Source organism: Amborella trichopoda, chromosome 13 (assembly GCF_054954075.1).
Source record: "Amborella trichopoda isolate Santa Cruz 75 chromosome 13, AtrichopodaSantaCruz75HAP2 v2.0, whole genome shotgun sequence".
Lineage (NCBI taxonomy): Eukaryota > Viridiplantae > Streptophyta > Magnoliopsida > Amborellales > Amborellaceae > Amborella > Amborella trichopoda.
The window spans coordinates 38,414,916-38,439,905 of NC_142348.1; the positions used below are offsets into that span (position 1 = coordinate 38,414,916).

Genomic DNA, 24,990 nt, shown 5'->3' on the forward strand with positions numbered 1-24,990 from the left:
TATCTAACTCTCGTGTTCCCAAATTTGGCATTAGCTCCGATTTGCCCTCGATGTTTCGAAAAAGGGAAGATATGTGAAGCAAAAAAATCTAATCAATCATCCCATTGAATATCAAGATTGTTTTGCTTAGGTTCCTTGTTAAAATGCAGCGAAAATGTCTAAATTACTCCTATTCCAAAAGGACTAAATTACTCCTATGTTGAGAACCATGAGCAAAGTAGGGCCATTTAATAATGTTTTTATTTTACAAGTCTGCTTTTGGTAATGTTGGACAACCAAAGGTATTTTTAACATTTGACTTCGTGGACATAATTACCAAAATAGCCTCTTTGTTCAAGATTCTCAATACTGAACAAAGGCAATTTAGTCATTTTCATTATGTTCTTACGGAGGTATCCCAATTAAATGAAATTTATACGACAACACTCGGATGTAATGATCTGGTCACCTTAATAATCTTGTTAAGTTTGATAATTTAATTGATATTATAAGAAAAGAAGTAAGGAGTTAAATTTTGAGCACTGATAAGTCCTTTAGAGAAAATTTGAGCACTGAGAAGTCCTCTATAGAAAAGAAGAAACTAAATATTGGACAGGTTGATGCAAAATGGGGAACGAATTTACGAGCGTTAATTGTTCTTTTTAAGAAAAGAATAAAGAACTTGAATTTTGTGTTCTGATAACTCCTCTTGTTAATACTAATTCAGGTTGCATATCTTCCTCAATCTCTCGAGAAATTACGGTGGTCATGTCCAACAATAAATTAAACTGCTCAAAACAACAGGTCTTCTATGATGAATCTACCCATCAAAATGGCAGCGCAGGGAATAGACTTTGAAATTTGGGGAATATTGCCTTTCATTGAGAATGGTGAGGGAGCACTTCTGAGGGAGGCCCTTCTAGCCGAATATAATCATAAAGAATAGCTTGAAAAGGACTTGTGCATCTTGGTTGAGTGAGAAAGATTGTATTTACCCCGACCACAAGCTGAGTGTTTGGTATATCAATACTGTACAACCAGTAGAGCCCATGAATCCCATGCCTAGCAATCGCATTATCCATTCCAATTCTTCCAGTTGTAAAATGTGGTCGATTGGCTTTGGGATCATTGAATCGAACCTTAGAGAAAGAAACATTGTGAAATGAGTTTAAGAGATTTGTATCTCGATTGGAAATACAAAGAAGTGCACAATGACCAAGTTCAATACCTGTAGTTCGGCTATTGCAGCTGATGCAAGGGCCACTCGAAGCTTATAGGTACCATCTTTGTTTACACTGTCAAGGTTGAACTTTATCTGCCATGTCGTAGCTTGATATGTGCCATTTTCTCCCTTCCTATATTGCAATACAAAATTTGATAAGATTCAAATAGATTAAATGAAAAAACATGCCCAAATCATGCTCTCAAAAAACATAGTTTGTAATTAACATAGCAAATAATGCAACATGGTGCATGATGTTTGGTAGCAATATAGTGCATAATGCAACACCTAAATCAGTGCATATCTACATCTGTCTGGGATGTGCATGCACATACACACAATTTTTGACGGATATCTCCCACATGATATTCCAAGAGGACCAAAGGCATCCACATAAAGTAATGTAGAAGAAGCAGTAAAATACACCCTTGATGCTTTGAAACTAGGAACAACAAGTCAATACTTTCTAGAAGCAAAATTTAAGAAGAAGGGATTAACCATGGAACCTCATTCTCCTCAGGTGGCACTCCTCCTATGGATGGCAATTTGGAGGCATTTCCGTCTCAAGGTTTATCATTTTTTGTGCTCTTCACTCTACTCCCTTTAACCCCATGAATCTAGCTTGCAAGCAACAACTAATTCGCTATGATGATGTATGTTTGAACCATTTTGGAATATCCACTGTTTTACATGACCAATATGTTGGTCATTTTAAAGAGATTCAAGTATTCATAAAGTCTTAGTAGTTAGAATTATTTTTAAATGTTTAACAATTGGATAGTGGTTCTTATTATTGCTTATCCATGTTGAAGCTCTGAGACATAGCATGCCCTGAGAGAAGTGTTAGGTTTGGTGATATTCAAAATCACACAACCATATTTTATTTAAAAGATTAAGGGTATTATGTTAAAAGGAAAATGGATTTTTTGGGGAGAAAAAAAAAGCCCTAGTAATCTCTATAAATGAGGGTCAAGGAAAATATAATACTCATAATTTTGGGGTCATCCACTAATGGATTATGGGAATAGATTTCTAAAAGGAAGATGGGTCTATAAGTGAGAGAGGCATGGCGTTCAAGAGAGAGGTGGTATTCCCATGGGGTTTTCGATTGGTAAAGTTTCTTCTAGGGAGAGAATGTTTCTCAGTTGCTCTCAAGGCTATCTTTCCCATAGTGATGTAGCGGTAGGGAAGATCGATGAGGGTTTTATCCATATTCAGAGAAAGGTATATCTCTTATAGCAAAAAATTATAATCTTCATTGTGATAGTAGATTTCTACTTGGTGAGGCTGAGGATGTAGCTATATGGAATGAACCGCGAAAATTGTATTTTGCTGTAGTGTGACTTCAGTATTTGCTTTATTTCTTGGACTCGATTGATAGTTGTGTTGGTCTATTTTACATTTAGCCAATTATGTATAAGATCTTAGATGGGGATATTGGTATTTGCGGGTCCTAGTTCCACAAGCAAGGGTCTCCTCAGCACTCTACTTGAAGGACCCCAATAGTGGCAAATGACGTATGTTATTTTTCAGGTTAAAGATCAATGCAAGCAATTTAATTTGATTCTTAATATCAATCAAAATTAGATGGATTTCCACTTTTTGTTGTACATGCTTATTATAATCTAAAACTCTAAGCACAATCTGCATTGCACAACAAAAACACATGGCCACTTTAAAAGATGTAAAGCTTAGAGCAGCATCGCAGCAACAATACACGGACAGTGGCCTGCTTGAACAACAGTTTCATAATATGTGATTATTTTGTCCAAGGGATGTATAGCTCCCGACAATTAGCATTTTCATGTTTTTCACACCACTCCGTCTAGGTCAGCCACAAGCCAGTCATGCTGGTCCCAAGCATAAAACTGCACCAAATCTTCTCTCTTGAATCTATGGACAGAATAGTGGAACAAGATTCATGTAGCCGAATCCAAATAGTTGGGTTAAGGTTTAGTAGACGATCACGATAATGGTTTTGACAACATTATGTAGTGTTATATTTCCATAGCATTTATACATAAACACACACGACATGCATAAATAAAAATAAACATTTTGGAGATTTCATTGGTGATGAATTGCTTTTGGTTCTCACAAACTATCCACCTCAAAACGTTACCAGCTTCCAAGGACATCAAGCTATTTCAAGTAACAAAACAGCCAAACACAAATTCTTATAAATCTGGTGATTTAAGGGCGCAGTAAATTCGTGCATCATTGTTCAATAAATGTACACAATTCTATGGTTAAAAAGGGTTTACCTGGTAACTTGTGCGAAAAACCAATCTTTCCGATAGTCGCTTGCGCCAACAGTGTAGACAAGATCCTCATTCGGATACAAGTCACCATATCTTTCCCACAACCCATACTGCCTGAACCTGTGAGAATTAGGTAGAAGGATTAACCATAAAGCTTACAATGAGCCAACTTTAATCCAACAATTACAGTTACATTAGCAATATCTAGTATTCCAAATTTTTTTACTCATTCCTAAGAAATTCTTAAAGAGTTTCTTAGAATAAACGTTAGATGTTGCTTATAACTACAAGATTATCCTACTTACAGATTTTGGCAAATATATGACTCTTAAGATTTTATGTGGACTTGACAAGTCTGTCACGAACTCTCTAGTTGCTACAATAACTTGGGGGAGTATTGCTAAGTATCCGTTTATGTGTTTGGTGAGGTTCTATTTCAAACAATGATAAGACTTAACATAGTATATGCTTAGCTAGGTAATTACTTTTTTTGGACTATAATAACTAGAGATGTTTATGTATAATTGTTTCATTCCGCCTTTAGGCCAACAAATGAAAGAGCTGGAGTGCAATTCATGTCATAAGCTTCTAGAATAACAATACATGTTATAATCACCATAGCTTTTAGAAATAAGAAAGAGAACAAAAATATGATAAAACAATGTCCAAGTCAAACAATAGAAAGTTACTATGTTAGTTTAATAGCAAATAAAATGTTGATCAAACGAAAAATAGCGGACGAAGTATTGATATTATATTGTTACATTATTCACAAGGACATCATTTTGTTACATTTCCATTTCAGAAGGAAATTCTGCAGTGTGGGTTACTACTCGGTGTTGCAGTGCGGGATGCTTTATAAAATGGAAGAATGACATAGGAAGAAGAATAGATCCAGTCTTCCATAAAAAAGATGTAATGGCATTTTACATGGATGTAGATCAGATTCCATTATAGAAATATAGTTTTTGTGCTGCATATCTAAGGGACCACTAGAAAAAGTAGTGGAATAGCTTAAACAAATCAAAAGCACAGTATTAATAGAATTGACATCACGCTTACAAATATAATACGATGTGGAATTGTGTAAAATCAATTATTTCAGTCAGTTATAAATTGTTTGAAGGTGCTTTCCAACAGTTACAACAAAAACTGATGGCAGTAATGGCTAAGGAAACATCACATTTTGTGGCATGGTAAAACCAAGACAGTACATACATATAATGGTTTTTTACATCCTCTTTGTAAAATGGGGAATGGTTTCTTACCACGTTGTCTTATGTTTTTGAAGTTCATTGAATTTTTTATCTTGCTCAAAATGTATGTTACTCAATATGGTAGACATTAGCAGTACCTGAGGTTCTGATATAACATCAAAACAGGTTTATGATTTCCAACAAGGGAAATCTATCTTGGGTTGATTACAGAAGAAACAAAGTGCAAAAAGACAACTTACTAGTAGCTTCAATGTTATACATAAGAAACGCTATTAGATAACAAAAACAGGGTGCAATAAACTAATTAGGCATAATTAAGAAACCTGTCTGGATGATCAACATAAAGTTTGTTGACATATTTAGGATTAGGATCAGGAACATAGAACTCAGCTGCAGATCGGTCAGGAATACCAATCTCCCACAAAGTTGGGCCATCTCTTGGAGGCTCAAAAACAATTTCACCCAAATCTATGTCACATCCTGAATAAAGTTTGAAGCAAAAATTAGAATATAAAATATATCAGTAGTTAATACAAACCAAGTTTTAGGAAAACTTCACCTCTCAAATACCTATAAAGAGAGCAAAGAGATAAAAAACTTGGAGGAAAAATAACAACTAGCCCAAAGCATTACATCATAAACCATCATAAACATACTCCCACATGTCCTCACTAATTGAAATTGACATACAATTCTCATTCCTTGCACATACAGATCAATTTAAAAGAATGTTTTTAAACTTGTATTGGGCATGGAACTCAAAGACCCAAGTCACTAGGCTGAATCAGAGTCAACTATTTGGAGTCTGCGTCAAACATTTAAAGGGCCAAACAACCACGAAAAGGACAAAAAAACCCTAAAACAAAAAACTTTATTAGAAAAACCAAAAGTGTTTAAACAATAGATAAAGAAACCAAAAGTTGCGAAAAAGTTTCCGAAAAAAATAAACCAATAAAAAATGGTTTCTGATCATTTTTTCATAAAAAAGAGACAAATATAAGAAAATAAAAAATCCATTAAAAATCATAAAAATATATAGAAAACTAATAAATGTCCATTATATGCTGTAGTCAAAGATTAAATCAAATTATAAATACATTACAGTTATTTAGAAATCACTTATACATAACCTTGAGTTTGGTGAGGTTGAGGCCTCCAATGTTTGTGAATAGAGTCGCAAATGCTCCAAATCAAAACCTCTAACCTATATTTAGCATTTGATCTGTATTTTACATGATCCAAAGATCTGAAAATTGAAGTTGCGAATCTTGGACTTGGTAGATTTCAAGTATTATGTTTGTAAAATCCATGGCATGAATTGGATAGGGGACAATAAAATAGCGCCAAATACATTTTTTTCAAAGCCTATTAAGGTATGGCTCGGAAGGATATGGAAGGAAAGGTGTCGAATTTCCGTCTCGCTCATATTTCCACTATGTCGAAATTGTCGGATTCAATATAGGTTCAGGGACTCCTAGTCGGATGTAAACTGCCTACTCTAAACCATGACCCAAGTAGTTTGATGACTGGTAGGGCCCTTAGCAGGTTTGCTGCCCTCTGGAACCAAAGAGGCATATGTCTTGATTGACTCACCTGAGTTGGGTTGTAGTTGGGGAGTTTTAGGACAGTGGTATAGTACATTTTGTAGTAGAATTTTGCTTTTGCCATTTTGACACTTGAGTTGTGACACCTACAAGAGCACTCACCTGAAGATATGGTAATCTTGGCATCATATTTGTAGTCTCCAATGAAACCATACACCCATGCATACAGATTGTAATCTCCAATCCGAACACTAGTAATGGTGAAACAACCTTCAAAATCAGTTTTGGTCCAGAATTGATATCCCTGAAAAGAAAGTATAAGACACAATGTTAATACTTGGCAAGCACCCATGTTTCACATCCACAGCTCCCAATGGAGGGAGAGAGGGACCTTGCATTCTCTTTGCCATGAGCCAGCATCTCCAGGCAAAGCCAGCCCAACATAAGCACAATTCGCAATCAGGTCATCACCGCTGACAAATCTGAGGATAAAAGAGCCAAACATTATTTTTATTTCAAAAAATAGAAATAAAAAATATAGTTATACTCCATTGCTCCAACTTCAAATTTCGTTTGACGTAAGCTAAATCTACTGAATTCTCAGACAAAAAGTACCACCAAGAGCCACTCGCTTATCTAAAACCAATGATCGAAATATATAAGAGACCAAGCTCTATAATTCTCACGAGTAAATTCCGAAGAAGCTACAAGTACTCAAGTCTCAAACAATCACTAGGTAAACTCACATATTGGTCGACCAATAATAATACCTCGACCCTGGAGTTATAGAGAATCAATTGCAGAGAAATCGACAATACTGAATTAACAATACTCGACTCTAAAACTCCTAAGAAATTTTATTATGGAATCCATCAAAATTAAATTTTTCAATCAAGATGAATAAGTCAAAACGACTTGCCTGTCTCTAACGAGTAAGCGGCCACTAACTGAACCTCTCTCTTCTTCGGTCGGGTAGTCCATTGAAGCTGGAAAACTATAAGGCCAGCTCTGAACTTCGGTCATCATCTGCAAAAAAGACAAGATGCTTCATTTCATTGATTTCATTAATCAAATTATTCACTAAAAAGCTTTATAGAGAAAAAACCTGTTCCTTTGCATCTTCCCATAGTACACTACAATCTAGCCCTGTTAACGCCGAATTGAGATATATGAATACAGGTCCAAAAACCTTCTTCCATGGCTCCCCATTTCGAAACTTGGGTACGAGATCGTCCCCAGCATAGTGACCACTCTGAAACATCTGATAAATTTGGCAAAACCAACAAATCCAAGAAACAAAATTGTAAGTAAAATAATAGTGAGAGGAAGATTGAAGATAAAATCAGTGAATGAATGTGAATTATAAAGATGTTTTAGGTGAATTGGACGAAGAGTTGCCATTATAAGATAAGAAAGAGAGGCCTCTCCTTAAGATGCAAAGGCACCCTCAGTTCGGCTTATTCGCTTCAAAATTCTATGGAGGTTCTAGCGCTTTGAGCCGGACCCAAAAGAAGTACTGTAGAATGCAACAATATGGTTGCAGCAATCTACACTATCTATTTTATTTAGATATCGTAGATTTTACATTAAAAACGATATGCTAATTTTTACACTATTTTAAAAGGTAGATAACATCCATACTATCCAACTAAATATTGATGGTATAGAACATCACAACCCTATTCGTACAAGTCAGGCGGCTTATATCATTAAGTCTTTGATACTTATGCTCTTGTGCCTTGCCCATCTAAATTCCAGCTTCAAGATGGATTTAGGACCTAAATTTTTAAGGATCCATGATATAGAGCTATTATGATCTTGAAATTTTAAAAAATACAATAAATTTTTAACTTAAACAATAGATTTTATTTTAAGTTTTTTGCACCATCTATTTGACATGTACGTTTATTAATGTTTCGGGATGCATGACTTACAAAAAAAAGGTTTGCATATCTATTTGTTTTTGGAAATTTTTTCGATGGAATATTCCTTATTTACTCTCTTCTTGAAAAATCTCAGAGATCACTATGAAATTTTGTGTGACCATATTTTAAAATCACAATTTCTCGTTATTAGGTTTCAATGAAATTTGTATCAAATTGATGTTTTGTGAAAAAAAAAAAACTCAATGATTTGAAAATACAACCCACAATATTACACCCATATTGATTCCCATTAAAATAGGACCCACAAGACCCAAACATGATCTACTCCTACTAAATAGGTTCCCCACAAAAACAAAAATAGAAAACTAACATAATCTAAAATATAAAGTTGATCCTAATAAATAAAAATGGAACACCATTCCCCCAATATTAAATAAATATACTATTGTAACCCCCATACAATAAGATCTAAAAAATTAACCCCAATAAAGATAAAAAGTAAATTTTAATCTATAAAGCTCTTCAACATCTCGGATGTGATTTACATCATACTCCCCAAGTTGCAAAAAAACTCACCTTCGAGTTTTCGTTATCATATCATCAACATACCTTACCTGATGGTGAAAACTTACACCTCCACAATTGTTCTTTGTGAGGCACAATGTTGAACATCGGGGATGGTTTTCTATTAGGCATATATCATGGGCTATATGTTGCTGACTACTAAGAGTTTTAAGTCATAGTCCTTGGCTAAAGAGGAAGAAGCATCGCTTCCAACAAAAAAAGCTCGACTCTTGATCGAAGAATCTTCCAATGTTCAATCTCTCACTGTGCCTTTTTATTATTATTATTAATAGAATGAATAACCAGCTAATATAGAGTATACAAGTTTAATAATAATAGGGGTAGAGATGAGTAAGTAGTTAAGATTTACGGCCAAAAAATACCTAAAAAACATACTTTCGATATCTTGGGTCTATAATCTACAAAAATAGAGCTGTGTGGGTAAAGTGGAGATATACAATCAAAATTCAATATGATTGCCACATATCAATAACGCCGAAGGAAAAGTTGTATAGGACAATAGTGAGGCCAACTTATCCTTATGAAGCAAAATGTAGGACAATAGTGAGGCCAACTTATCCTTATGAAGCAAAATGTAGGACAATAGTGAGGCCAACTTATCCTTATGAAGCAAAATGTTGAGTCGTCTAGAAACAACATGCCCATAGGACAAATGTATTCGAGATGAGGAAGTTGTGATGGATGAGTGGCATGATAAGAATGGATTCAATTCAAAATGAATGCATTTCAGAAAACTTAAGTATAGTTCTAATAAGCGACAAGATGAAAAAAACAATCTTCGGTGGCCTGGCCATGTACAACACCGACCTAATAAATCACCTATTAGGAGGTATGAGTTGGTTTAAGTGGAAATTTCAATAAGGGCAAGAGGTAAAAGGACACTGTTGGAAGAAGTGAGAAAAGATGGGCCTCATTGAGGATATGGCCCTTGAGAGAGCAGAATGCCAGACCAAGATTCATCTAGCCAACCCAAAATAGTTGGTAAAAATCTCTAATGATGTTGATAATAATGATGGTGATGATCATGATGATGAATAACCAACTAAGCTAAATTCACTAAAGATTTGCCCAGTATATGTGTAAGCACTAGTTGGCCCTATAATTCAACATATAATTTAGTGCTTCTTGCTCACAGAAGGTTTGTACTATGTGATGGAAGTTTTAGGGAATAACACTCGCAATGGATGGCATGATTGCGAATGCACAGTTGTCTCGATGAGCTTGTTGAATGTTGTGAATGGCAATAAAACCTTGAGTTTAGGCCAATTGCCATCACTGATTTTATGGCTAGGCTCAAGAACTTAGTAGATGCTGTGATATCATTATCGTTCATACATCACACAAATCATTGGCAAATTCCAATTGTGACAGGCTCCATCTGTATGAGCCATATCACAAGCACCAACATCTTTGGCTCTAACATAACTATAAGCCCCATTGAGCTTAACACAAGGCCCAACAAGATTTAGACATGGATCAACAACAAGCTCGTACACTCTCACGATCGATGGCACAAGCTTCTGGATAAAAATAAGAGCAAATGCTTTACTGCCACCATAGGCATAAGCCAACAATGGTCAATCAAACCAATGTGGTCAAAGGTGAAACCAATTGTGTGGGACCTTTCCTTTAGATAATTCCAATTGATGACACTTTGGTCCACTAAAATTTCAAAAGAAGACCAAGCGTTGCAAATCAAATATATGCATCTAAACCCAACTTCATATTTAGCCCATAGACTTGAGCACCCAAGACTAAATTTCTTGAGTTCAAGCATTCACACATGCTAATAACAATAGAAAGAAAAAAAACTACTTGATCTACAACCATGGCAAATTACAAGAAGAAAGATTTTTACATCACTTCCAAACATACCTCCTTTGTGAAGTCCACTCAAAACAACCTCACAAAAATTTTCACTATTGTAGCTCATAGAATTAACCATCAAATTTGTAGCACGGGGCTTACCAACCTTGCAATGGGGTGATGAGGTAATGATCACCAATGAATCCATAACTCAGAGCTTCAATATGAATTTGCTTAATGGATCTTATATTCTTCATACCTCCACTGCAACATTTTTATGCATAAACACCCGCAAGAGTAGGATAGGAAAATTGAATACCATCGGTTTCCATCTCCGTCAAACATTGTCAAAAAAACATAAGAAAATTCGGTCATGAATTCCGATGTGGATTAAGATAAGTCCCATGTTCAACTCAAAGTATCTTTCAGCCCAATTTTGTGAGTTAAGATATGAATCTTCCACCTAAAACAAAGCTATGACTCAATTGTTCTTCCACCATAAAGGACAATCTTATCAATTTCTGGGTGGATATTTATTTTATTTATGTTATTATCAAGAACCAGTTGAAAACAAGTTTAACTTCTTCTTGTGCATCTCCCATGGCCTCCCAGGTTCAAGAAAGACATTAAGAGGGCAATACCCTTACTAGTACTATCATCAATATCACTTTCCTCTATAAGTTCTCAGATTGAGAGAAGGGCCACACCTTCCTTTTTGAAAGATTTGGGTGAAATCTCCTCTCATTGATAACAAAGATATTGCCCAGGTTCATGTTTGACCATCAACACTTTTCTTTGATAAAAAACCATTACCTCTGTTCTCTCATCCAATCCCAAATCCCCCTTGATTGTCATCGTGGGTTTCTCTTCAGTGTTTACTGGGAGTAATTCAATTGCAAATTCAACATTGGTCTTCAATAGAAATAATGCTAAAATTAAAATTTCCTTATGACAAAATGTTGAATTTGTTCATTGTGAAATTTAGAATCCTTCATCCTTTCATTGATAAAATTTTTAAAGCTCATGTACTATGTTACATACTAAGTATCGATGCACTAGTCAGTATTTATGCAACCCTGATCTCCATAATTGACACAATTCCTTGGCATGACTATTCACTCTCATCGATGATATAAGACAAAGAAATGAAAAGCATAACCCAAATTATGTATACATACTATAATTATTTCACAAATAAAAGATGAAGATGTAAAACAAAATATCCCAGCATTGATGATATATGTAATCTCAATAGTGGCCAAGGAAATAGAAAATAAAAATTTCATTTACTTGTAAATAACACCGTAAACATGGCATAAAAAAGAGAGTAATCACTGTAATGACAAGTAAAGGGATTAGACTTACAGCTAGAGTGGTGGGACCCACATGAGAGGTGAGATTTTGTTTAAGTGGTCCTCCAGTTCTGAATTCATTAGTCGGAGTTATCTCCCAAAAACCCACTAAAGGATCAGTGCATATCCAACCATGCGCCCCAATGTCCTTGTTATCACATGAATATTGGTACTTGTCATCAACCTGCAATACATAACAATAATGAAAATTAAATAAGCTTTACCTTGTAGAAGACAAGACTAGTTGTCTATATTAATTGAACTTTATTTTTGCTAATTTGTATTAGTTAGTCTCAAAACAAGTGATATTGCCAAAATGAATGCTTGTGTTGAAGAAAATGAGAATGTCGTTTGCGACCTAAAACCCAAATAATTAGGAAACTCATATGCATATGCATGTTTATTGGATAAATAAATAAATAAATAAATAAACTTTAGTGGGCATATCTTCTTAAATGTCGAAAAAATGAACCCAGCTTCTCATAATTTGCCATCACTTCAAACGTCCTAGACATCAGCCCATCTTCTCAAAATTTGTTACTTCACACTTTGCAATACGAATACTCAGTTACTAAAAGTAACTACTAACCCATGTCCATATCTACGGATGGACATGAATTTATATATATGGACATATTTCTTATTGAGTTGAGGCATGCTTTTCATCGCAGGTGGATCTTGGATGTCACTAAAAGTAGTTCATAGGCCACCTGTGTTCATACAAGTATTTCACTATTTTTTTTCCACTTTTTTAGTGAGATCCTTGATCTTGTAATGTAATGTAACTTTCTTTAAAATGACTGGTTCAATTACCATAGAACAATATACGCGCACACACACATACATACACACACATGTAACACATATCACATATGGAATATGTATGCAGATCTTTACAACTACATTTCGTATCACACATGAAAGGTGAAAAGTTCTTAAAATGAGGTAAGGCCCTACAAAATTTCATGAATCTTTTAGCATTGTTTTCTAACAAATGTTATTTTATCTGAACCATCCAGTCTAGTGCAAAGTTCTGTTTATGTATAATTTTATAACTTTGGATCTTGCTTCCTAAGGCCAAACATGGTTTCATTGAAAGTTTATGACTACATTAAGCATTACAAAATCCACAGATTTAGAGTAGATTCTGTGTACTAACTACTGCACTCCATTATTTGATGAAATGCCCTAAAATTGGTTGATAACTTTCAAGGTAGAGGCCATATACAACTACTACCTACATAATAATTAGGGGTTTTAGAGAAAATTTTTAGGGCCTATATAGGTAACATAACCTAGGGATGGATCCAACTGTAACTCAATAGCAAGCCATTGATCCTATACTAGCCCAATAAAGCTATTTGACTTACGCAAAGAAATAAGTAAAATAGACGCACAAATTATTCATGTGTAATTCTAGTTCTCAATTCGGTCCATTAATGAGTGTGAAAAGTTTTGTTTAGAGATTTTCAATAAGTTTGCATAGGTATTGTTTGATATTTTTGGACTTTTGTTTTTTCTTTTTCAATGTTTCAGTTATATCTATCCAAGGTTCAATTTAGTCATAGAAAGTCTGGCTGAACTCCTCAAATCCTAAGACAAATTTATGATTTAAGTCACATACTCAAACATACAAATTTTGGGTGTGTATGAGTTGAGTATAATAGAATAAACAATGTGTATCCCTAAAGTTAATATCCACACATTAGCTATAGGGAAAAACCTCCTATTTGTGGGGATTGTCTGCTCCCAAGTCTTTTATATAAACTTTCTTGAATCTTGTGCACAATCTTGAAAAAAATAAAATAAAAGAACCTAGAAAATTGATTGCATTAGAAGATAAAATTAGCAAAGTTCTAACATTCATTTTAGATAAAAACATTTAAGAAAACATAGTTTTTCTTATCATAAACTATTTTACTTGTGATGACGAAAGCACCTATAAAATTCAAGGTCAAATAATTCCCCTGAAGGCCTCGATTTAAAAAGCTTTTTGCCTTAAAATGAATATTCTATATTCACTATATTTTCTGAGTCTTCTTTAGATTTTTATGAGTTTTCATTAGGATGATCATATATGGTCCAGGTCTAAGTTTAAACGCTCCCTTAACTCATCCCAAGCCCAAGTAAAGGAGGTACATTGTATTAGGTAGGCAGCGAATGTAAATCTTTGTCAAAACTTTTCATGATTCCTGAATCTACTTTATCTTCTTATGCTAGAGTGATCCCTACAAGTGACACATTGTATGACACGCTATATTGGTTTATGGTCTCACTAAGAGTCTGGCTCTTGATAGAGTAGAATGGTGGATCAAGATTTGTGGAGCCAACCTCAAATAGATGGAAAAAAATTCCAATGATGACGATGATGAATATATATGGTCTACAAACTTGGGTTCAAACAAATCCTTGTAGATCTAGGTTTCTGAGAGTTTTTGGCCCGATGAGCTGCACACACAAATGGCTTAATAAAAGTACTCGTGAAAGGGAATGGACATACTAGGTAAAGGAGATGAACTAAACCACACGTGCATTTGCAAGTGTTTCTTGCACAGTTTAACATTATCCCTCTGCAAGTGTGTGAGGATCTTGAATGAGTTTCAGAAAATCAAACCATGGAAATGGATTATACTATTCCAAATGCACGTCACTAAGAACTATATCTGCCGAAAAAATGTAGTCCCTTAACTTGTGAAGTGAACCATTTAAATGGTCTTCAAACTAGTTAACTTATTCATGGATAATAGTGGACTCCATGAATGGACATCCTTGGTAGAAACGATGTCTTGTATAGTCCAAAATTATGCCTCTATACATATCTGAGGATTTGCAATGAGTTTCTAGGTTTCAAACACTAGAAGTCAATAACTTTATTCCAAGTATATGTCATTGAGAAAGATATGTTAAATTGTTCCTAGAGAAAACATAGTCTCTTACACTAGTTAATTAGGGTGTTTTATGAAAATAATTTCCAATATAAAACGAGATTATATATATTTTTGTATTCATATTACTTTATCCTACCTCTCCCTTGAGATCTGGGTTAATTGGATTTACAAGGAGGACCGCTTCTGGGTATGCTAGTTTTTGGCCCCTTGGAGGCAAACGGTCATCAGGCATAGGCATGATTCTTTGTCTGTTATCTGCAATAGCCATGTACTGGAACCTGTAGTCACAACAATAAGCATGTTTGAAATGCATGGAACTAGGTCAACATAATATCATAGTGTGAGTATGTGTCTAGGGGGTTTGTATAAAAGAATTTTATTTTGTTGCCGTATGGGTTGGCATAATGGAATTTTCACTGCAAATCTCAACATATCAATAGACATAGGTAGAAGTAGTTCCTTAAAAATATATGTTAATCAATGCAATTCTTTGCATTATTTTCCATAAAATTAGAAAACATACTTGTCTTTTCTAAGCTTGAATGCAACCCGAGTCTCACTGAGATAGAAATCTGGCCACCCCTCCAAATGCTCATAAATTGCGTAGGTGTAGAATCCAGAGCAACCCCGAAGCAAAATAAACCTACGCATATAATGTACCCATTGATATTAGATCTTATTATATAATATATTCGTAGAAAGAATGAAAGAATATAAATTTTGAAAATATCATAGAACTAAAAACATCGTACAGATAGAGGATTGATCTGGTAGAATGAGTGAAAAATATACAATAATATTAAGGAAATATGTCGAAGTCAAAAATAGTCGTAATGCATACAGATGGACGTATGTAAGTGTAAACCATCCATCAAATAATATGATATGATGCCTTACCTTCAGTATCCCATTGATGTTGGGCTGATTGATAGTTCTTAAGGACAACATAGAAGCAAAATTACATAATTGTGAGTATGATTTTAGGTCTGGTGTCTTCAACAATCAATCACAAAAAGAAGGAAATAATAAGATGAAAGTAATAATAATTCTTAAATATATCACAAAATATTATTCTATGTGGAACCCCTTTTTTGATTCGACCTAAAGGTCCCAACACACTATAGACATTACGAGTTTAACACGAATTTAGTTGCACAAAGATAGTTTATATTCTATGAAAGATTAGTAATTTTGTTATCTTTAGGCTACTTTTGATTCATTTCCTTGTATCTATTCAAACTTAATGTAGTATTAGTTTAGCTAAACTGTCCATAAAGATGAGTTAGGGATCATACTTACTCATCAACTTTTCAATGGAACTTTGTCATATTTTAAACTAAATCATAGACTCCAAATAGAATTAATGTATTACTTAATAACGTGATTTTTTTTCCCCCCCCCCCTCAAATCTTTGTTTCTTGGTTTGGTTATATCCTTTCAACAAATATAGTTCAAGAATAGTGCAATGGTTTGACCTAAGAACTCGGGGGTAACTCACTAGGTTACCTACGTATGTAAACCTTGGTCATTAGAAGCTAAGAATTGGCGCCATAAGATGTATATAGGTTAAACATCAATGTGGATTTCTAACAACTAAGAAATAAGAAATAATTAGAGATAAATATGGAAGATTTATGGTGATCCATGTAACGTGCATGTCACCTTGACTATCCATCGTAATGTTTTCATGGTTTTAGTAAACTACAATACAACACTATAAAATCTTCCATAAAGCTATTATTAAGTTTGTGAGATGAGAACATCATCGAGATTAGTTGAGGCATAAATTGAGACACAATTCGGAATGTAAAACTATAATTAAAAAAAAAAGAAAAAATAAAAGTTGTGTGGTAGCTGTAATATTTATTATTGTGTATAATATTAACATCAAAAAATGAGACACCTTCAAGTTCTATGGATGGCTAATTTCCACGAGGTGTCTATAAGGTATGTTTTATAGCTCACTCAACAAAATAAAAAATAAAAAAATAAAAAAATAAAATCTAGATCTTCACTAATTACTTCCATTAGCTTTTATTTATTACACCATTTTGGACTAAAATCAGAGCCAAAAGCTTAAAAATTGAATCGATAATAAATTTTAGCTCTTCGTTATATATAACTTATTCATTTATTATTGTGGAAAGACCCTCTTTATTTGGTAGATTTGTGATGTGTATTATGTTTGCTTTATTTATTGTGAGAAATGATGCTTCTACACAAATTATGAAGTTTTATAAAATACTTCCTTGGATCTTCCCCCTTCTACAACTTTTATCTTTAAAAAACTTAGAGTGCTCATCTCATTACCCCGTTATTAATTTTTTAATGTTAAAATTAATGCAAATCGGCGACAATGAAGGAATTCATATATTTGTTTAGAAATATCTTGAACAAACTGACTCGTAGTCTTAAATGTTCGATTCGAGTTGGAATAACTAAAGGGTATGGTTTAGATAAGGCTGAGGCTGTAAACCATCAAAGTAAGGAACACCTTTAAATAATGTTGAAATATGTTGTTTTAGTATTGAAAATCCTTATGATGGACTGAAATTTTATTTTAATCTCCAGTTATATAATTTGAACTTTCAACAATATTGTAGGTCATGTAGATCTATGAACACTTGAAAATCTTGAATATTGACAATTTAGATAATGCATTATATGATGCACTATTTGCAAGACTTGAAATCCATTTTTTTGTTTACTACCATGTATCTCAAGGTCGAGATGATCGGATTTGAGAGTGTTTTGAGATCGAAACAATTTCTTCTATTGAATTTTTGAGGTGCACCTTAATTTGATTGTTTAAGGCCTCAACCTTAAATAAACTTTTCATACTTAAAATATTTGGTATTTTGATTAGATAGGTACCTCTTATCTATGTTCAATGGTACAAAATTTCCCTTTAGAGAAGGATCCCATGCCCTTGTAAAGGAGACTTCTACTTGGTCATCATTCTCTACTACCACACAGAACTTTGTGCCCTTTATCCTGCATTGCAAAAAATATACAACATACCACATAAACAAATTTTCCTTGATTTTAGGAAATAATAGGCTAAGTAATTTAAAAATTGCATATTTGATGGAAGATACATGATGCATACGCACACGTCAAATGTTCCAGGTCCAGATAATCCAGGATCACCCCAAACAAGATCCCAATACCTGCAGCATCATAGCACAAAATTTAATAATACTAGACCATAGTAACACCGGCATTATCAATCAAGTTGTAAATTGATTTATGTTTTTTAATATCTTATTTTAAATTGAAAATATTTTTAAATAATACAAAATTTTAGATATACTTGAAAAGAAAACAATGAATCATGAATCTAAATTATACTGCCAAGAAACCTTATTCATTAGATGTCTACTATGCATAGCTAGCTTGTTCTCTCTTTTTTTGCCATTTTTTTTTCTTGAATCCTTTATCTTGAGGTCTACCTATTTTATATTATTTGAAATAAACCTAAGTATTTTTTTTATATAACGTGCTAACAAATGAGATCCAAGGAGGGCAGAAGGGAGGGTCTGAGCTGACCAACCCTAGCCCTAGCGCAACCCTTGTCCCCATAAGGCCGCCAAGGCCCTACTAGACAAGGCAAGGCCGAGCTGAAAATAAATCAAGAAAAAACTAACAAAAAGAAAAAAAGAAAGCTGGGTTGAGCCAAATCAGGTCAACACTGGCCCTAGCCTAGCCCTCGAGCCATAGTTTGCGGCCCAAGCGCTACTTTTTAGGGCCTGGCCAGGACACCCGCCCCATTTCCTGCCCTAGTAAGGTCTTCCATAGATACAATGTTTCTCCACTGAACCACCTAAAAACAGGAGTAATCTACAATATTAATAAATAGGTTCTATTTACAATAAAGAAAGTTAAACATAGAGATAAGTTTTAAGTCCCTTATTTTAAATTGGTGTGATAGAAAATTATTTTAAATCCCTATTTTAAATTTGTAGTTTTTTAGAAACTTAAAATTATATTACCGATTTTCATTTCCTTTTTTTTAAAAATACATAAACTATTTTTTTTATGGGTTTACGAAAACAAATTCTAAAAACTTAGAAAGTGCTATTTAATATATTTTATTAGTTCTACATATAATCAAATTGTAGTTAAATGTATGATACATTGCATTCCCTCTCCAAAACTTCATCTTTTAAAATGTATACCTTTACCCTTTGTTTTTGTAGGTAGAATAGAATGCATTAAATGAGAAGACGACCCTATTGTAAGAGAGAACAAGGGTAAGAGATCACGGTTAGGGACCTAAAAGGGCGTAAGGGTAAATAAATTGTTTTAGGATTTCTAAATTTTAGGATATGCACATATTAAAGCCATTGCTTCATGAGAAAGTTGATTTGGGAGACTCTTAAACAAAGAAAAATTCTACTTGATGAGAGATATTCGAAGTCAAATTCAATCTTTTACTCAATAGAGGCATTCTATAAGAGCCAATTATATCTTGCCAGATATGACAAGCATGCGTCATTGGCTAATATTACTTGTGTTTTAATCTTGTACTTTAAATTAGGTAATTATGTACTATAAATGTCAATACTTTTCGTACAAGTTGGTCACAATCACTTTTAACCATTGGATATGAAATTCGACAAATTGAAATGTATCACAGCATTCGAGATATTCTATTTTGGTTTTTGTACACCGTCAATGACTCACCCTCAACTACCCTATTTCACATCTAACAACCAATAATACTTATGACCTTCTTATACTAAAAGTAAGTAGTCCCATATATACATTCTTTCAATTAATGGGGAATGATCATGTATATTTTCAATAGACAAGTTTGGGGTGATTTTAAGACACTGGTTGGTCAAAAGATCACAACCATCTTTGTAATGGTAAACTATATCATTAGTTAAAGGACCAGGTTTCTATGCGGCCAAGACCGCATATGTAGAAATGCGGGCTCTGGATAAATCTATTTTTGAGATAGATTTTAGGATTTAATTTTTAAGGACTTCTAATCTCTCACATGGAGATCATGAATCTAAAAAAATAAATAAATTTTAAAAACTAAAAATAATAATTCTAATAAGAAAATATTTAGACCATTAGTTTTCATTGTTTTTAGATGGAACACCTACTTGCATCCATCTTTAACACGTTCTGGACAGCAGTTGTAAAAATGCAGTCGAACCTATATGAAGCAATTTTCCTTAGTTAAATATCTTTATTTTTAAAACACCCCACTTCATTCCTTGGCTGTCAATACCCCGAGCTTCTATTGTGTGTCTATGCAATGGCCCTCTTTATATTTTCTTGCATTCACTACCCATATAACCATGGAAAGACAACCAACACAGCTTCAAATTACGCCAGCAATCATAGGTTTTCATGACAAGAGATGTGGAATCCTAAGGTTTTTTGCAAGATTCATGAGATTTAAGGGTGGGGATTCCAGAAAGCCTAAATGTTGAAGACAGAGTTAGGGGTGAGTGCCAAGGATGTGGTAGAGATAAAGAACCGAAGGTTCACAGAGCTCTCAAATCATGTACTTTCAATTTATTAGGAAAGGATATATTTTGAATAGGTGAGAGGAAGGGAGAGAGTTTTATAAAAGTGAGAGAGAGATATGAGTTTAAAAAAAAAAAAAAAATCTAAACTTTCTTAAATATATACTGCTATAAATTTGTGCAGAAGAGAGAGTTTTTGCACACAAATTTTTAGGGAGATTTTAGAAATATGAACACGCCCAACATTTACACGAGCATAAAAGGAAAATCTACTTGCTCCCATAATCAGATTAAGGACATTGAGCAATGTCATCTTTTTCTAACCACTTTTTTTTTTCCTCTTATTTCCTAGAAATATTTAATGGGATTATATACAATGAGACCATTTATCTTTGATACAAGGAGGTCACAAGAACTTGTAACTATCCGATGTGAAATCCGAAGGCTTGGGTGTGCTATACAAACTTTGAGAAAATTTCTTTTGAAGTTTGATCTTGGTCAAAAGAATAAATACTTCCATCCAATCTCACATCCAATTGTAAAGATTAATTGTGACCAGTTTGTACCAAAGGTAAATAGTTTCATTATATACGTTTCCTTATTTAGTACTATCTTTCTCTCTCTTGAACTTAAATAGGTTAAGGCAGATCAAATGTCTATACGAGCTAATGTGCTTACTAGTGGTTACTGTCTCATTCAAAATCACCTAGCCTAAGTTCTCTAGCATTAGGGTTTCTTTCTAGCTGTGCGACATGTAACCCACCATTAGATGAATATATATTGGTAGATTTACATGCATTAGACATAATAGAGCAATTTAAATATGTATGGGGGAAAGCATACTCACTTCTAAATTATTAATAAAGATAACAAGCGAATTAGAGAATGAAACTATTAGGGTGAAATATTAAATAGTATTAAAAAAGATAAGGCCAGGTCCATTTAGGTATTAATGTTCTTATATACAAATTTCATAATTGTATGAAATTTATAAGAGATGATTATACAAAATCATCATTATTGTATTATGACAATTGTGACAGTCATGGAATAATTATATTAAGAAAAATTATTCCGTATGAACTCGACTGCATTTTTACATATGTGGTCCAGAAAGTGTAAAGCATCCATCTTAACTATAGGAAGTAACGGTCCAAATGTTTTCTTACTAGATTTATTATTTTTATTTTTTAAAATTTATTTATTTTATCATATTCATGATCTCCATTGTTAGAGATTACGTGTCCTTAAAAATGAAGTCTTAAAATCCATCTCAAAAAAAGATTTATTAAGAGGCCTGCATTTTTACATATGCGGGCTTGGCTGCATAGAAACCGGATCCTTATATTAAAGCAATAGAATTTCTATATATTATGTTGTTAGAATTCATATGCCATTACAAATATTACCATTATTGTATCACTGTAAAACTATTTTATAATAATAATAACAATTTGTTATAAAAACATCATTATAATTTATTCGAACTATAATAATGTAATGCATATGATAAATACAAATATATAATCCAAATAATGACAAGACAATAATTATTTTATTAATAAAATTTAAGACTTAATTGATAAATGAGTGTGTGCACACACTTATCTATGTCTCACTATATAATTAAAACATATTAATAATAGGGTGCGGTTTCTAATTAGAAAATTTTTAAACTCCAAAAATAGTTAAAATCAAGGAGATCTATAAACATATAAAAATATTGAAAATAGACAGTCTAGATAATGTGTTGCAAGATGCACTATTTTTGAGACTCAAAAACTTTTTTATTTTTTATTTTTTATATTCATATATTTCGATGTCGAAATAATCAAATAGAGGATTTTTCAACATTAAAAAAATCTTTCCAATAGATTTTTGAGGTGTATCTGTAATTCTACATTTTAAGGTTGGAACCTTACATAAACTTTTCCCTTAATAATTTTTGCTCTTCCCTATGATTTGTTTAGACACATTTTTTTATCATATTTTAGGAAAATAAGAAACAATAAAAAATGGTTTATAAGATACTATTACTACAATATTTTACAAAACTCATCTTATGAAACTATAATAATTTATAACTATTGCAATTATGATATTAAAAGATAGCTATAATTTTCATATTAATTATTATCATAATCATCAATAATGAAATAGTGATATTTGAAACATTTACCTTACCAAATATTTATTATGAAATATTGATGATTAGTATTATTATATCATAACAAGATATTATATTGTAATAATATTATAGCATAATAATAACATATAATTATACTATAATAAGATCATTGTATTATTGTTATAATATTACATTATTGTACTATATTGATATTATACTACATCAATATTATAATATTTTCTGATTTTTCTATAGCATTTTATTAGTATTTGAATATTATGTTAAAATTAATGTCATGATGTTATTTTATTTTATATTATTATACTAATGATATTATTGTATAATTATAATATTTATCTATAATCTTGTTCTTATTTCAAATATTTATTATTTAAAGAGTTATAAATTAGCATTTGTTAAAGGAAAACGTTTATATATGGTTGCAGTCTTAAAATGTAGAATTAAAAATGCACCAAAAAAATCCATCAGAAAAGTTTGTTTTAATGTTGAAAAACCCTCTAATTGATCATCTCGAGATTAAGATATATGAATACGAAAAAAAAAATTGAGTCCCAGAAATAAGGCTTTTTGCAACATATTATCTACACCATCCATTTTCAAGATTTTGATATATTTATAGATCTTATTGATTTTAAACATTTTGGTGGTTAAAATTTTATAATTAGAGATGAAAATAGATTTTAAGATAATCATGAGATTTTTTACGCCAAAATTACATATTATGGTAAAATTTGGAGTCGCCTTTATTGGATTGTTTAAGGTTGCAACTTTATAAAAACCACACCATTTATTAAATGAGTATTTACTTAAATAATTTTTGTTATAATAGTAATATTATGAGCAATTTTGATAGCGCTGCAGATCTATCAAAACATTTTCCATTTTTTAATATGTTGACAATGGTAATGGGGGGTGGCATATTATCTCAAGGCATCCGTCCCCCCTAATAAGTAATAAGTAGATAGGATTTCTTCATCAAAATTAAGAAACTACAACCCATTGATGGACCTTGTACTTTGCTTTGATGTGGCATTAACTATTCAATAGACAATAGTCAATTGTTCAAACAAACCTTGAATTTTTTATTTGTTTATTTGGTTTGAAGCTCATATGAAAGTGATTTCATTACGATTTAAATGGAAGAATGGAAATGAGGAAATGTAGAATATACCCGCGATTGACTTCCTCATTAAGAGTTTCAAGTACATTATCGATGCCTCCATATTGAATGCCTGTCACAATGCCTTCAGGCTTAGACAATGTTACTTGCACGATTCCATTGTCCAACACCACCTAACCAATCAAAAGTTAATCTCAGCTTAATCAATCAAATTGCTTCATCCTAACCCCACTAATGATTTTCAATGAGAAAACAGGGTTCGGAAATGCATAAGGAATCTGAGATTCAGACATCTAGATTCTACACATTAGAATATTTTTGAATCATAGGAAAGCATAGTGTACTATGTAACATAAGTTTATGCTCATTGTACACGTTTGGTTCGGGTGAAATTGTTTTCTGGAATATTGTTTTTTTGTGAAAAAATTCACTCTTGTTGGTTAAGTGTGAGAATATTTTTACATCATTTAATTGTCAATTGGTGTTAAAAGATGCATTAAGACCAATTGACATGAAAATATTCACAGACTTAACCACATAAGAGAAATTTTGCATGTGAAAATGTTTTTTAAAAAATAATTTATTGCAAACCAAACGTGCAAGTGTAAAGCAAATGCTTTGAACAAATATTCGAGTACAGATTTGGCACACAAGTCTATGAAGCAAGGTCACATGCTAAGAAATAGGCAATCCAAATAAGTTAAATCTAGGGGTGGCAGCCTCCCCTTGGCCCTAGTCCACATAGAGCTGGGGCGGCCCTATCCTTGGGCCCTAATTGCTGGGCGCTCGGGCCACAATTGCCATGCCGGCCCACAAGGCCCATTGCCACACTTAGTAAAACAAATATAAAAGAAACCCACAATTGGTTTTGCTTCCAACCCAATAAACACCAGAATTAAATAAGTTAAAATGGTAAATTTCAACATACATGGCGGCCTTGCCTAAGTAGCTTTACTCCAAAAGCTGACATTTTCCTGGTTCTACCTGTTTGACTGAGCTCTTCTCTTCTTTTGAGGTGCAAAATTCAAGCTTTATATAGTTTGCCTAATCATACATGGAGAGAGGTTCTTGCCTTAGTAGGGGGGGGGGAAGCAAATTTATAGAGGTTCTTCATCCTCACTTGGATTGCAAACAAAGCATGGTTTCCGACTCTTCACTTTTAATACTTTTAGTTGTTTTAATAATTTTTAATTTTATCCTCTCTCTCTCTCTCCTGTGGATTCACCAGTCTCTTTGAAGCTAAGTTTAGGGTTCCTTGTTACGGGAACCTTCTCCACGACATTGTGGTGGGCGGTAGAACGGACGGCAGTCTTTAGATTAAAATTAAGGCGCACCTCCAAAATTTAGTTAGTTTTGATGTTAGAAAATGTTCAGGTCGATTATCTTGACCTCAAGATATATATGGACATCAGAAAAAATAGATTTCAAGTATATGAGATAGTGCATCTTGTAATGTATTTTTTGGAACGTTAATTTTCAAGATTTTCTCAATTTT

General features: G+C 33.0%; 1 protein-coding gene across 8 annotated transcripts; it reads right to left on the bottom strand.

Moving 5' to 3' along the window:
• Window positions 1–666: 666 nt before the first annotated feature.
• Window positions 667–24,569, bottom strand: LOC18446395 (uncharacterized). Of its 8 annotated transcripts, none has more exons than XM_011629570.3 (15): window positions 24,424–24,569; window positions 23,547–23,668; window positions 17,854–17,910; window positions 17,615–17,734; window positions 15,264–15,383; window positions 14,877–15,018; window positions 11,866–12,036; window positions 7,329–7,484; window positions 7,143–7,249; window positions 6,615–6,705; window positions 6,386–6,527; window positions 5,003–5,159; window positions 3,466–3,582; window positions 1,208–1,334; window positions 667–1,118 (listed from the first exon to the last, which is right to left on the bottom strand). In XM_011629570.3, exons 1-15 carry the CDS (start codon window positions 24,463–24,465, stop codon window positions 858–860), a joined length of 1,932 nt encoding a protein of 643 aa, XP_011627872.1. In that variant the 5' UTR covers window positions 24,466–24,569; the 3' UTR covers window positions 667–857. The 8 variants fall into 8 exon arrangements, 6 of the variants coding, with proteins under 6 accessions (XP_011627872.1, XP_020530600.1, XP_088711373.1 ...); XM_020674941.2 differs by having other exon boundaries at window positions 17,839–17,910; window positions 24,424–24,565; XR_016047120.1 differs by lacking the exon at window positions 5,003–5,159 and having other exon boundaries at window positions 24,424–24,566.
• Window positions 24,570–24,990: the final 421 nt, after the last annotated feature.

Coding starts and splice junctions, on each gene's coding strand:
- LOC18446395 (XM_020674941.2), bottom strand. CDS start 24,465: ATGTCAGCTTTTGGAGTAAAGCTACTTAGGCAAGGCCGCCAT. Junction 7,485..11,865: donor TGGGTCCCACCACTCTAGCT/GTAAGTCTAATC, acceptor CAAATTTATCAG/ATGTTTCAGAGTGGTCACTA. Junction 6,706..7,142: donor CGCTTACTCGTTAGAGACAG/GCAAGTCGTTTT, acceptor TTTTATCCTCAG/ATTTGTCAGCGGTGATGACC.